The following is a 13,573-nucleotide window of genomic DNA, read 5'->3' as shown; positions in this document are numbered from 1 at the left end:
CCTGTTCACAAACGGCGCTTTGAAGAAATTAACTGCGAGGTTGTCAAGTCCAATTTTCACTTTTTACCTCTCCGAGTGACGTATGTCACGGAGAGGTTCTAATTTCGACGTGTCTGTCTGTCTGTGTGTCTGTGTGTCAGTCTGTTGTTATTGACTTACACCCCAGGGGACCGCGTTCGCAGTTTTCAAATCGGAGCAAACGTTTTCCCAAATTCCGGACCGCATTTACAGTTCCCGGAAATTTGGAAAATTGTATTCCACTTACAATGGCTATTATCCATTGCCTATCTAACACCACTATCTTCAGGCCATTTGTCCATCTTACTGACTTTTATAATCCACCTTCATCTGCTCTTTGTCCATCCCACATGGACACCACTCTGTACACACACAGGCTTCTACACACCACCATTTTCTGGTCTTTGTCCATCCCACTTGGACACCAGTCTGTACACACTGGCTTCTACACACCACCTTCTTCTGGTTTTTGTCCATCCCACATGGAACACCAGTCTGTAAACACTGGCTTCTAACCCCCACCATCTTCTAGTCTTTGTCCATCCCACATGGACACCAGTCTGTACACACTGGTTTCCACACACCACCATCTTCTGGTCATTGATTTTGTCCATCCCACATGGACACCAGTCTGTACACACTCGTTTCCACACACCACCATCTTCTGATCATTGTTTTTGTCCATCCCACATGGACACCAGTCTGCACACCTGGCTTCTACTCCATCATCATCCTTAAGGTTAAGACATACGCGGCGATCGGCCAGGGTTACGAGAAACGTCCGGCCTCCCTAAGTTGGGGCTTCCACCAAAGGTTCACGCAATTGCGCTGTTTTTATCCATAGCTGCGATTCGAAACCCTTATATACTACCAGTAGTTCATAATAACCCCCCTTCGGGGGGGAAGTACGAAACTTGCCATAGAGCTAATGGTAAAAATCGCGAACAACAAGATTTTGTCGTTGCGCATATAAAGGACTAGCCTGTTGATGGACATACAACTTTACAGTAGATTGTAGTAGTATCTATACTCCTTGGTTTTCGTTCCAAAACTTGGCTGGGATCTCCATCGTTAAGTAAAATGGCGAGTATGTGGACGCAGAAACACGATGGAATTCTTATATTAAAGATACTGGGAATCAATTTGTCCATACCGTTTTAATTTAACCACGGAATTCTCACACATATCACAAGAAAACAATAATGACTATCGTTTAAATGTTTTGTAGAAAACTAGAAACCATCGCAAAGCCAACTTCTTAGCCAAGGCTTAATGTACACCGCGGCTGCCCGCGCCGACAGACGTGAGACGCGACTCGCGAGCCATTTTCGCTCCCAAAATCACAAGATAAAAATAGTGCTAACCCGGAATATGGGAAATTAATGCGCGTGGGCGCTAAACATTGGGGTAACTATTTCTTTGGGAGTTAAGCGGTGTATAAATCCGCTCAGCTTTACGACGAAACTTTGTTGTTACGGGCTTTTTAACCAGTTTCGTACTTCCCCCCCGAAGGGGGGTTATTATGAACTCCTGATACTACCTATTTTAGTAAGGCGAAGCAACCGGCGTATGCTTCATTTCAAACTCCAATATTAGTCAAGTCTCTCAAGAATGTTTAATTGTTCTTTTTTAAAACGATGTAACGTTCAATAAGGCGAATAACTAACGAAGAAAATATTAAATATTAATTATATTTATTTTAATATTTAAGATAATCTTGTTTCTCAATTCAAAATTAATACGGAAAGAGTTAAAAAGCAGTCTATGTTATTGTCTGTGTATGTCCGTCCGTTATTACACTAGTGCCGCAGTGCGCTGCGTTAGAAGTTCGTTTTGTTTTGATGTGTAAAGAAATCCTACAGAACCATAATATTCCCTTTATCCTTAATATAAAGTGAATATGATGAAATATTTTTCGTAATTATGATGCATTTAGTGCTTTTGTAGCTTTAAAGCTCTGTTTCATTTTGATATTCCAAAGATTTTTTTTAATATTATTATTTGAAATGGCTGTTTATATATTACTTAAGCTATACTACATCTGTATATAGAATAATCCTTGGTTTAGTAATTTCATGAAGAAAGCTAAGATCTAGACTCCGGCGAGTTTATCTAGCATTACTTGCAATAAGCTTAGTGAAATATAGAGTAAATAATTGAGGCCTGAGGTGAAGTAAACTTTGGATTTTGATTTTCGTGTCTGAAATGAAGAGACATCAACGGTTCAGAGTGAGCCGAAATGCTAAATTAGCTGGGGTCATCTTATAATGTATATAGTAATACTAATTCTTGTCACTAGACTCCGATGAATATAACATGTGTTATCCGCTATAGGCTTAGTGGAACAAAGAGTAAATAATTGAGGCCTGAGGTGAAGCAAACTTCTGGCTTTGATTATCGTGTCTGTAATGAAGAGACATTAACGGTTCAGAGTGAGCCGAAAGTTAATTACACTCTTAAATAATCAGGTTAAGATTTTAAAATAGAAGAAAAGATCATGGTGGCGATTAGATTAGTAGGGCTAAGCTACAGAGTTTTTAATCTCTTTATGGTGCGCATTGACTATCAGTGCGTCTAGCTACAATTTAGCTTTGGTATTATTTAACGTTAACACTCATGTTGGCAAACTAAGAATATTGTTGAGGTGAGACGAGACGATAGTGTTTACACTGCTAACCAGTTGTGAATGTAGCTATCAGAATATAGGGTAAACAGCTGAAGCGTAGACTTCATTTCCTGTTCTTTTTGCCATTAACTGATTTCCATGTGTCCAAGATTTATCCTTATTGGATGTAAAATGTCGTCTGCTTTACTGTATATTTGCTATGCTTGGAATACTGCTTCAATATTTCGTAAATTTTTACTTCAAAAAAGAGAAATAATTCCATATCTAGGTAAATAACTTTGTAGTAGTAGACCTCTTGACTCGGAGAGGTAATATTTTGGTTTTCCCAACTTGTATATTATATATTTAGAACACACGGTGTTGAAAACTTGTACATAAGAAACCCTCGGTTGGGCTAAATTCATTAAAAACATTGGCGGGATTCGGTCTAATGGAATTCTGCGCAACGGGCCAGAGTGTATTAGAAACCAGCAAAATTTATTGACAACCAAACCGGCATTAGGATACATGGAGCATTTTTTAGTTATTCCTATGGTGCTTGGACAAAAACTGCTAAAAGTTTTCTGCTATAACTAGTAATGCTGGACCGTTGTACTAACATTGTGCAACACAACTTAGGTTAAGTTGCAAACCGATTTCCTTATATAAATTGTCACAAATGTGTGTTTGGCCAAATATCTGTTAAGGGTACTCAATATTTGTTTATCTGCAGTCTTAATATCATAAATGACTTGAAGATTGAGGCAAATGTTTACAACTTGAATGCATTAGAGAAAGTGTCTAGAGCGGGGTAAGTCAGCTGATCACGCCGTTTCATCAACTGTACAGACGACGTGTTTGGGTTAGAGCTTCATGTGGAAGGTTGCGTCGAGTAAGTTGGCTTTGATTTGGTTTGTCTAGATTCGTACATGGTCTTAAGTATTTGGAAAATATAAAATAGTTATTTAATTTTTACTAGAATTCTTTTTTTTCTTTAACTGTTTTCGAGAACGGTCGGGACTATTTGAAATGACCCACCCTCAATCATTTACTGCTGAGAAATTGTTTATTTTAATTTATCCCAAACAGATTGGAATATTAAACCTGAAAATTTCTATTATTATTGGTCGAGAATATTGGCATAAGTAGAAATCTAGCTGCTAATTTAAAACTGCAATTTGACTACATTTAAAGACATGTTACAGGTCTGCAAAAGTGATGGAACAGTAGAAATACAGCTGCCAACTTAAAACTTTAATTTGACCTAAATTGACCATTTTTATAGACATGTTACAGGTCTGCAAAAGTGATGGAAAAGTAGAAATTCAGCTACCAACTTAAAACTGTAATTTAACCACATTTAGAGAGATATTGCAGGTATTCAAAAGTAGGAAATTCTACTTTTGAATACCTGCAATATGTCTATGAATGTGGAATAGTTACAGTTTTAAATAGGCAGCTGGATTTCTACTTTTCCATCACTTTTTCAGACTTGTAACATGTCTATAAATATGGTCAAATTACAGTTTTAAATTGGCAGCTGGGTTTCTACTTTTCCATCACTTTTTCAGACTTGTAACATGTCTATACATGTAGTCAAATTACAGTTTTAAACTAGCATCTGGTATTTCTACTTTTCTATCACTTTTGCACACCTGTAACATGTCTATAAAAATGGTCAAATTACAGTTTTAAATTGGCAGCTGGATTTCTGCTTTTCCATCACTTTTGTAGACCTGTTACATGTCTATAAATGTGGTCAAATTACAGTTTTAAATTGGCAGCTGGATTTCTGCTTTTCCATCACTTTTGTAGACCTGTTACATGTCTATAAATGTGGTCAAATTGCAGTTTTAAATTGGCAGCTGAATATCTACTTTTCCATAAGTTTTGCAGACCTGTATCATGTCTATAAATGAGGTAAAATTACAGTTTTAAATTGGCATCTGGATTTCTACTTTTCCATCACATTTGCAGGCCTGTAACATGTCTATAAATGTGGTCAAGTTGCAGTTTTAAACTAGCAGCTGGTATTTCTACTTTTTCATCACTTTTTCAAACCTGTACCATGTCAATAAATATAGTCAAATTGCAGTTTTAAATTGGCAGCTGGATTTCTACTTTTCCATCACTTTTGCAGATCTGTAACATGTCTATAACTGTGGTCAAATTACAGTTTTAAACTAGCAGCTATTATTTCTACTTTTGCATCGCGTTTGCAGAATCGCGCTGCATATTTCTGCCAGTACAGACCATTAACAGATAATAAACAGAAAATGTAGAAACGGCAGACAATTTGCAGTTCTGGAATTGTTGTTAAATTTTCGCGTTTTTTGAGCTGCAGAAAATGTAGCCTTAATGTATACCTATTACAGCGTGGTAGCGATAAAAAAGCGCGTATGCAGATGAATTACAGCCTAAAATTTTTGTACGGGAAATCAAGCCAATGAATTACAGAAGAAACCAGAAGCTGTTCCACCGTTTTTTCGACCTCCACCCCAGCCGATTGCTCAACCTGAAGCTGCCTTTTCATTGGTGGGTTAACATAGTATTGGAATTTGCAGGTATATTTCTAAATTGAATTATTATGTTGTTATAATTTAGCTTAAATCTATGGTTTTCTTTCTATGAACTCAATCATTGTTAAGTCCACCGCAAACTACATAAGATCGGCAAATTTTATATTTAGTTCCCAAATAGACAAAAAATATTTAGTATAAATATTAATAAATTAGGAGAAGTTTTTTTAAATACAGAAAGAAATTATAAAACCCAATAAATTTGTGCCAGCACAAGTGCAAGTTAATCATTACAATATCATGATTATTCCATGTTACACTTAGAAACGTATATGTTTCTTGATATTCAAAATAAAAATGGCAATCTATGGGGCTTTACTTGTTTTTAAGGGGTGATTATCCATAAATAAAAATTCTTTCCGTGATTAAAGAATTTCATTAAAGATATTGTAACGTTTAATTTCAATAAAACACATTTCTTAAACTTATAGATAATTCTCAAATTTTTTGTTGTAAATTTTTTAATAAATGGGGTTTTTGGTGGTGAAGCATCGAATAAATTAAAAGCTACAGCGAAGATACGTTTCGGAATTCTTTAAAAGTAACAAGTAATTATTCAAGGTGTGCCCTTCCAAAGTTTCATCAAAAACAAGTATGTTATATAATTAATTTGTAAAATATGGAAAACGGGTTTCTCTGTATCAAGTCGGTTTGAAACTTAGCACACTAAAAGCTATTTTCTCCAATATTCGTACTGGTTGCTTTGTAAGTCCTAACAAGTTGGTAAATTATTCTTTTATATGGAAAGTTTTTAAATTCAAATCTCGTGAAATACCAACAATTTCGTCCAAAGATACTCTATAGATCAACACAATATTTTGAATTTCGAAAAGTCAAGATGTTACGCTTGTGAGGCTAATGTTTTGGCGTTGTAAATTTATAAATGGATAACGTTAACATTATTTTAACAACTCACCACTAATTAAAAAGAAGTTTTGTGCAGTCATTACAGTATGCCTTTGAGGGTTCGCGTTATTTATTTATTTATTTGAGAGACATGAGGTAAAGGGTCGTGAAGCCATGGGCTTATGTACAACCTCCCTCGTCGGTAAAGTGTGAAGGATTACAACAAGAAATAAAAAAAAATTAAATGAAAAAACTACAAATATGAAATTATATATAAAGAAAAATATTGTTAATACGGCAGATCAAATTCGGTATAGCCTGAATTAAGAGTCAAATAGCGCCGTTACGGCAGTGCGAAATGAGTTTCGCCCCGGAAGGGCAAGGGTAGCGATAGGAAGCCCATTCCAGTCATTCAATACCCTGTATGTAAAGTGTTGCAAAGAATACCGGGTACGCGCACGTGGCTTTCGAAGTTTTTGGCGATGGCCGCGAGTACGTGTCTCAGGATTAGACTCGAAGAAATCGGTGACCGGAATATCGATGGCGCCTTTGAGAAGGTCATAAAGGTACATTAGATCATTAACGCGGTGACGCAGCAAGGGCGAAATGACGCGAAGTTTAGCGTCTCGTTGAATCGGTGGCAAGTGACCGCATCCTTGGGTTAACTTCGTAAATCGGTTATGGGCTTTGACGAGCAAATTTTTATGGCCCATCTGAGGAGGACTCCAAATAACAGAAGCAAAGTCAAGCGATGGCAGTAACAGGGAGTTGTAAACTGTCCGCATAAAACGGGGCGATCGAAAGTAAAAATTCCGTTTCACTAGACCCGAGATGGAATTCAAGCGTCCAGCAATTTTGGAAGTGTGATTGCCAAACGTAAGGCCCTCATCAATAAGAGTACCCAGATCAGTGGCACACGTGGTAGCAGGAATCAGTTCCCCGTTAATAAAGTAATGATGGCGGAGATTCCTTGTGCCAAGGTGTAACACTTCACATTTCCCTGTGTTGAAGTGCAGGCCATAAGCCGTAGCCCAAGAGACGACCGCGTTTAAGTCCTCTTGCAACTCGAGGCTGTCTTGTAGACTAACTATCCGATGGGATAGTTTGGAATCGTCAGCAAATAAGAGGAGGTGTGAAGTGCGAACGGCATCAGGCAGGGAGTTAATGAAAATTCCAAACAGTAGTGGGCCCAGAACTGAGCCTTGGGGAACTCCACTGGAAAGAGGCAAACATGAAGAGCGGTGACCTCGCAGAACTACTCGTTGTTGGCGATCCGAGATGAACGACGAAAGCCAGTTTAGGGCGAGATCGGTGATTCCAGCGGTAGCAAGACCGTCAACGATTCCTTGCGTCGGGATGGTGTCAAACGCCTTCGATAAGTCAAGGTAAACTATATCCACTGATCCCCCGTCATCCAGCCAGCGAACCCATGAATGGGATGCTTCAAGGAGGTTTGACGTGCAAGAACGTTGAGCACGGAACCCGTGTTGTGAAGGGTGGAGAAAGGCAATGGCGGCCAGATGGGTGTCAATTAAGCTTTTGACTATATGCTCGCAAACTTTACAAGCCACACTCGTTAGGCTAATAGGACGATAGTTACTGGCACAAGATCGGCCACCCTTCTTATAGATTGGTGTAACATTGGCGACCTTCCAGTCCAGCGGTACAGTTCCCATGGTGAAACTAAGATTGAAGATGGTGGCAAGCGGACCGCAGATAGAAGGAGCAAGGGCCCTAAGCAAATGAGGGTGTAGACCATCTGGACCGGCGGATTTAGAGGTTTTTAACTTCGTAAGCTGGCGGAATACATCAAAGGCTGTACAGGCAAACACATCAAGGGTTTCCCGAGCTTGGATACTAGGTGGGCGTGAGGGGTTGGTAAATAGAGTATTTGAAGCAACACTGGTAAAGTGAGTGTTGAAAATAGCCGCCATTTCGTCTGGGTCATCAGTGAGACCACCGTCAGGGCGTAGTAGCTCCGCAATTGTGAACTTGCTTTCACGTTTGCTATTAACATACGCAAAAAAGGCTTTAGGATTGGAAGCGATTTGAGATTCCAGGCAACGTTCCTTTTTTCTCTTGGCTTTACGCATGGCTTTGGATATGGCATTTCGCGCACGTTGAAAATCGCGATGGGCCCTTCGGATCATATCATCACTCGCTTGGCGACGTCGCAGGCGGAGATACCGTTTGTACGTTGCCGCCTTGAGGTCGAAGGACCTACGGGAGCGCACTGGGTAGGGCAACGTCTTTGGTGCAGCTCGCTTGAAAGGGACGAAAATATCAACACCACGTTGGATGACAGCGTGCACGTGCCAAGCTCTTTCTGGTGTTTAGACAAGCCATAGATAATAAAGAGAAGGATAGGAAGGCCGGGGAGAGCTCGCCGCGCTTAGGTACAAACTTTGACGGTTCTACTTCCGGATACCTGCCTACTTCGTCCCACGCATAAGCGGAAGTCAACTGCAGAAGTTCGGCGTGTGGCGCCCCCGCACAAGCGCGGTGAAGATAGGTGCACTAGGGAAGGCCTACCTTCCGATGCTTCTCTTTATTATCTATGGACAAGCCTGTTTGAGAATCGTGAACTAGGGGCGATATTTATTCAAAATCTTTTAAAAAGTGCAAAGCCTATTTCCCCTTTTCTTTACCTAAAGTAAGGTTAGTGTTGTAGTTAGGTTAAGTTTTGAGCCATTTATAGTAGCAAAGTTAAGGTAAAGCGTTCGTAAATTCCTCTATATTGGTCATTCTCAGAGAACATTAATACAGTACTGTAAGAACGCAATCTCGGATTTTTGTGGTCTCCCCTTCCATGGACAATGAATTATTCCCCGTTTTCTGTCCGTTTGTCTCCAAAACAGTAAGCTCAACATTTTAACGAAAATTGTAATATGTAATAACCAAGAATATGTATTAATGGCATGAAACGGTAACCTGGCTCTCGTTGGATTTATGGTGTGATAGATCAGTGATAGGTTAGGTTTGAATAGAGTTAGGGTTAGGTTTATGTTAGGCTAGGCTAGCCTAGGATTGGGGGTCATGTCATCTTTAATTTAGCCATAGTCAATGCAACCATTATCTTCTTAGAGGGAATTTACATGGGTTGATGGTAAGAATGATTTTACGGACTACATGTTGACATAAATTTTAAAGATTATTTTCCAAATAACATGATAAATTTTTAATACTAATAAGTTAGCACACCTTAATACGCATTCTTAAAAATATACACAGAGATATCGCGAATCGTAAGGATTCGGATTGAACGATTATAAATAATGGTAATAATTGATAAACGAAATAATTATAACCCGTGAACGGGGAGATACTCTAGGGTTTGGTTTTGTCCACGGTCATCCATAACGATCAACGGGGTCGTCGGTTGGTACATTCCATCGCCCACTCAAAGATATTTTTCGCGCACAAAATTAAAAGATTATTAATATTAACAAAAACATGGGATCATAGCTTTAGCCTCTGGTGGTACCATCCTCGCATACTTTCTTGATTAACTTCGTCTGCTTATATTTTGACTCCACCCACAAATTCTGTATAGAGATCGAAAATGTCATTCTTATCTCTATTTTCGTGGTTAAATAATTTTTTTTTTTTTGAAATTGCTGCAGTGGTAAAAAAAGAAAATTGGACATCAATGCGATATAACTCCCGATTTAGTGGAATTAAGTTTTAAAGTTAAGAATATATATAATTGATGTTTCGTTAAATATTTTCTTTGAGTATCTGGTTTTTCTTTCTTTGTACTAAAATTATTATTGTAGTACAATTTTAAGTTATTATTATTTACTTGCCTTATGCAGTATCTATATTTTAGGCCCAAAATATAAGAGAATAAGGCCCATAGATGGCGAGCGCGAGTTTTGAAATTATAAGCCACTCCCATCAAAACATACAAAGTAGTCGAGAATGGGTAGGGAATTTGCTACGTTCAACGTTCTTCTTACATAAATCGGTTTTTGATACTAACCTTAAAAATAGATGGTTTTCGGCGTTCTCCCAATGGGAGAACGCCATAATGGGAGACTCCCATAGACGCGGAATGGCCATTTACTTGGAGCGGCGGGTCTAGATACGGCGAGGGCCCAACGTACGGAGTTCGGGCCTGGTTTTAACTTAGAAACCATAGTTGCGAGACTGGTCTGGGACTTCATGACGACCTTTCGTCCTCCGCGTCCAAACTCCAAAGAAAGAGTGTTCTAAATTATTTGCTTCGAACTGGTCCTTTTGGCTCTGGCGATCCGGGCCTTTCCCTTCCATTGACCTCAGGGTGTTTTTCGTCGCCTCAATGCGTCATGGGTGTTCTTAGCGCGTACGCCAGAGGTTTTTACCTCTTTAGCAAAATATTTTTACACCTTTCCAAAAGTGCAGGTGTTGTCTAAGCTTATATCCCAAGAGAAAAACTGGCGGAACGAATGGGTAAGCTCTTCAGCAGTTCAATCACGCCCGTTAAGTTAAAGAATCTAATAGATATTGTTCAGCTTGGTATCCCAAACGACCAGCATCAGGGACCCCTAGACTGAAAAAAATGCTCCTTTAGTTCTTTGAGCTTTAAATTTTGAACTATGAAATTTTAAGATTTGAGTTTTTGAAATAAATTTGAGAGCGTGAATTTTAAACTTGGAAGATTTTTAAGTAATACTAACGTGAATATTTATAAAATTGGGAAAATAAGGAAATTAGACGTTACACGTCACACATAGAAAAAAACCTACTTCCGTCTCTTGGAACACCATTTAACACGTTAACTGATCTAGATCGTACCATACCTTAGAGAAAACAATTTCCTACCCGAGAATTTCTTGAATTAAAAATTTTAATCATATTCAGTAAATTTAAAAGCATTCTAGTCAATTTCTCCTTAAAGGTGTAGATACTATTATCCACTAACACTAGAATAATATAATATAATTTTTGTTCGATTCAAGTTGAATTCAGGCTAATCCAGAGAAAATATTTCTAAAACGTTAACAAGAACCTGGTCAATATCACTTTCAAGAAAAAATTCAAAACCCGTCTGTTCACCTTTCACCTTTCTCAAAAATGTAGCTTAATCATCAGAGGAACTATCCTTGCGTAATGAAATTAAATAAACGAAATAACCATGACCTCATTTTGAACTACGCCGACTCTTCTTAATAGTGACGTATAAAACGAGCTCTCTTTTGTGTATTTTGTCATTATGGTTTGCGCTTTACTCAGATTTATACGTTTAGTAAGACGAGATATTCAACAATTCGGTAAGTTTCGATTTTTAATTTCTAATTTTGTTTATAACAAAGTTTTGAATACAGTAATAAAAAGCCAATATTTACAAGTGTGTATCTGAAAGGTCGGTTTAGAATTGTAGGGGTGTTCTTTGGGTGATTTTGACATTATGACGTTCGGGCCACTGTTTCAAGTTATAATTGGGGTATTTACGGACGACGCCTTAAATTTAATTGAGAAACTCAAATATATGCTAATTAAGTTTAAAGAATTATCCGTAAAACATTCCAATAATAAATTTAAAACGATGGCCCGGTCGGCAAAATTTCATAGAAAATTTTCGACTCAAAATCGCATCCTAAAATTTCTGAAAGACTTTTCAGAAACAGAATGTAAGAAAATTAATCTACATATAACATTATTTTTTTCCTAGTTTCGTCAATCTTTGTGTAAATCATGAGAGCTACTCATTTTTCTATAGGTAAAAATATATTTTGAATTAATTTGTAGATTTATTGATTCTACGAAATTTAAAATAACTAAAACTAAGACTTATATAATCAATTAACCGTGAAAAAAAAAGAACAAATGTTAAGTTGATCATTCGTAATAGTATCAGTTCCATTTTCGAATTCGTTTCACTCTTCTCATATAAGACAAAGCTTATAAGAAGTTTTGGGTGTCTGAATGTGCGTTCTTAGTGAGGAACTTGTTATAAAAATGTTAAATTTTATTTGGAAATAAATAAATTGGTACCATTTTATTAAAGCTCATTTAGTCTTTAATATCGTAGCTAAAATATTGGCTAATACAGAACTGCCAGCTCGAACAGAGAAGGGTCTAATTTATATTTGATTTCAAGAACTATAGCCGTTTTGCTGTGTAGAAAATTACAAATCTAATTTTTTTATTGTTAGGCTTTCTTTTGATTGCCATTGTTATCGCCGTGCCTCATCAAAGGGTAAGCACTACTATTTACAGTGTTATTCTGAGTGCTGGAATTGCCAATTAGTTAAGCTAAAAATAATCATTATGGGTCAAAAGGTAACCTTATCTAAATTATAGAATTTTATATTCTGGTATTGAATACACACATATTTAGGACTAGCCTTTATCCCTGACTTCGCTTGTGTACAATTAGTACTTGAATGTTATAAATAAAAGGGTAGATTTTATAGTATTATAGTATTTAAAGTTAATACAGTGCTATAGTAATAAACATTCTCGTAGAAGTATCTAGTACTGTGGTAGTAAATACGTTATAGTACTGAACAAGATGGCCCGGCCATATTAGAGTTTTGCTCAGTCAAATTGGTCACACCAAAAACAGGGGAAGAACGGAGGGAAGGCGCCCAGCCGCAAGGGGACGGAACAATAGTTTTTCAGTTCTAAAGAGCGCAAAACTAAAAAACAAGTTATAACTCTTTATAAACTTATAGTTTAGATTTATTAGTATTGAACTTAAAATAGATAAACAGTTTTTGGCTACTACCACAAAGGACAAGTTGAGGAAGATTATGTTGTATTGTTTTGTCAATCAAGACAAGTAGAGCTCGTTTATTCTTTTCTGTTTAGATGAAACGGCAAGCTTATAATCTTCCTTCGGGGTCAGAACTACTAGTTGCCGGATATAGCACCAACTTTGTATGCCAGGAAAACGGGTACTTTGCGGATGTGGATAACAATTGCCAGATTTACCACGTCTGCAACAATGCTGGATCGTACTTTCGACAATACAGTTTCGTTTGTGGCAATCAAACGATCTTTAGTCAGCTATCTTTGACTTGCGTTAATCCAGACGAGGCTATTCCTTGCGGGGCATCGACTTCATTCAATTACCTGAACTCCAGAATAGGAGTTCAAGACTCAGTGTTTCTCGACGATAATGACGTAAATCAAGCCAATGAATTACAGAAGAAACCAGCTGTTCCACTTAGGTCTGATCTCACCCCTGCAAGGAGACCTGTATCGCCGGGTTAACATATTGAAAATTTCCAGCTATATTTCTAAATAGAATTGTTAAGTTGTTATAATTTCGCTAAAATCTATTGTTTTTCTTTCTCTGAATTGAATCCAACGATTGTCTACCATTGGGTCGAATCCCATTGGATCGAATGTCTCGTTCGACCGAATCCCATTAGACCGAATACCGCAATTTGGGCGGTTTTCCAATCATGAATTTTCCTTTCAATCCTATTTTTCTATTGATTTTCCTATTAAACTTCTTGTTATTGCAGAAAATACTAAACCAAACGTAACCTAATATAACAGTAATGTTTTGGAAAAGGCATATTTTTGGAGAAGT

At 37.6% G+C, this 13,573-nt stretch overlaps 1 protein-coding gene across 1 annotated transcript; it reads left to right on the top strand.

Annotated features, from left to right (window-relative positions):
* Positions 1 to 10,694: 10,694 nt before the first annotated feature.
* LOC149610686 (uncharacterized) lies at positions 10,695 to 13,341 on the top strand. The gene is made up of 3 exons (XM_089858864.1): positions 10,695 to 11,749; positions 12,186 to 12,229; positions 12,844 to 13,341. Exons 1-3 carry the CDS (start codon positions 11,725 to 11,727, stop codon positions 13,246 to 13,248), a joined length of 474 nt encoding a protein of 157 aa, XP_089714990.1. The 5' UTR covers positions 10,695 to 11,724; the 3' UTR covers positions 13,249 to 13,341.
* The last annotated feature ends 232 nt before the right edge of the window (positions 13,342 to 13,573 follow it).

The sequence above is a fragment of the Phalangium opilio genome, unplaced genomic scaffold, assembly GCF_054372755.1.
Source record: "Phalangium opilio isolate 3A_F unplaced genomic scaffold, DU_Popi_V2 ptg000329l_1, whole genome shotgun sequence".
NCBI classification, from domain to species: Eukaryota; Metazoa; Arthropoda; class Arachnida; order Opiliones; family Phalangiidae; genus Phalangium; species Phalangium opilio.
This window is presented reverse-complemented; position numbering and strand designations above follow the sequence as displayed.

Excerpts from the sequence above, each read along its gene's own strand:
- LOC149610686 (XM_089858864.1), top strand. The coding sequence starts at position 11,725 with ATGAGAGCTACTCATTTTTCTATAG. Across the intron at positions 11,750-12,185 it reads AGCTACTCATTTTTCTATAG|GCTTTCTTTTGATTGCCATT; the intron begins GTAAAAATATAT and ends TTTTATTGTTAG. Across the intron at positions 12,230-12,843 it reads TCGCCGTGCCTCATCAAAGG|ATGAAACGGCAAGCTTATAA; the intron begins GTAAGCACTACT and ends TTTTCTGTTTAG.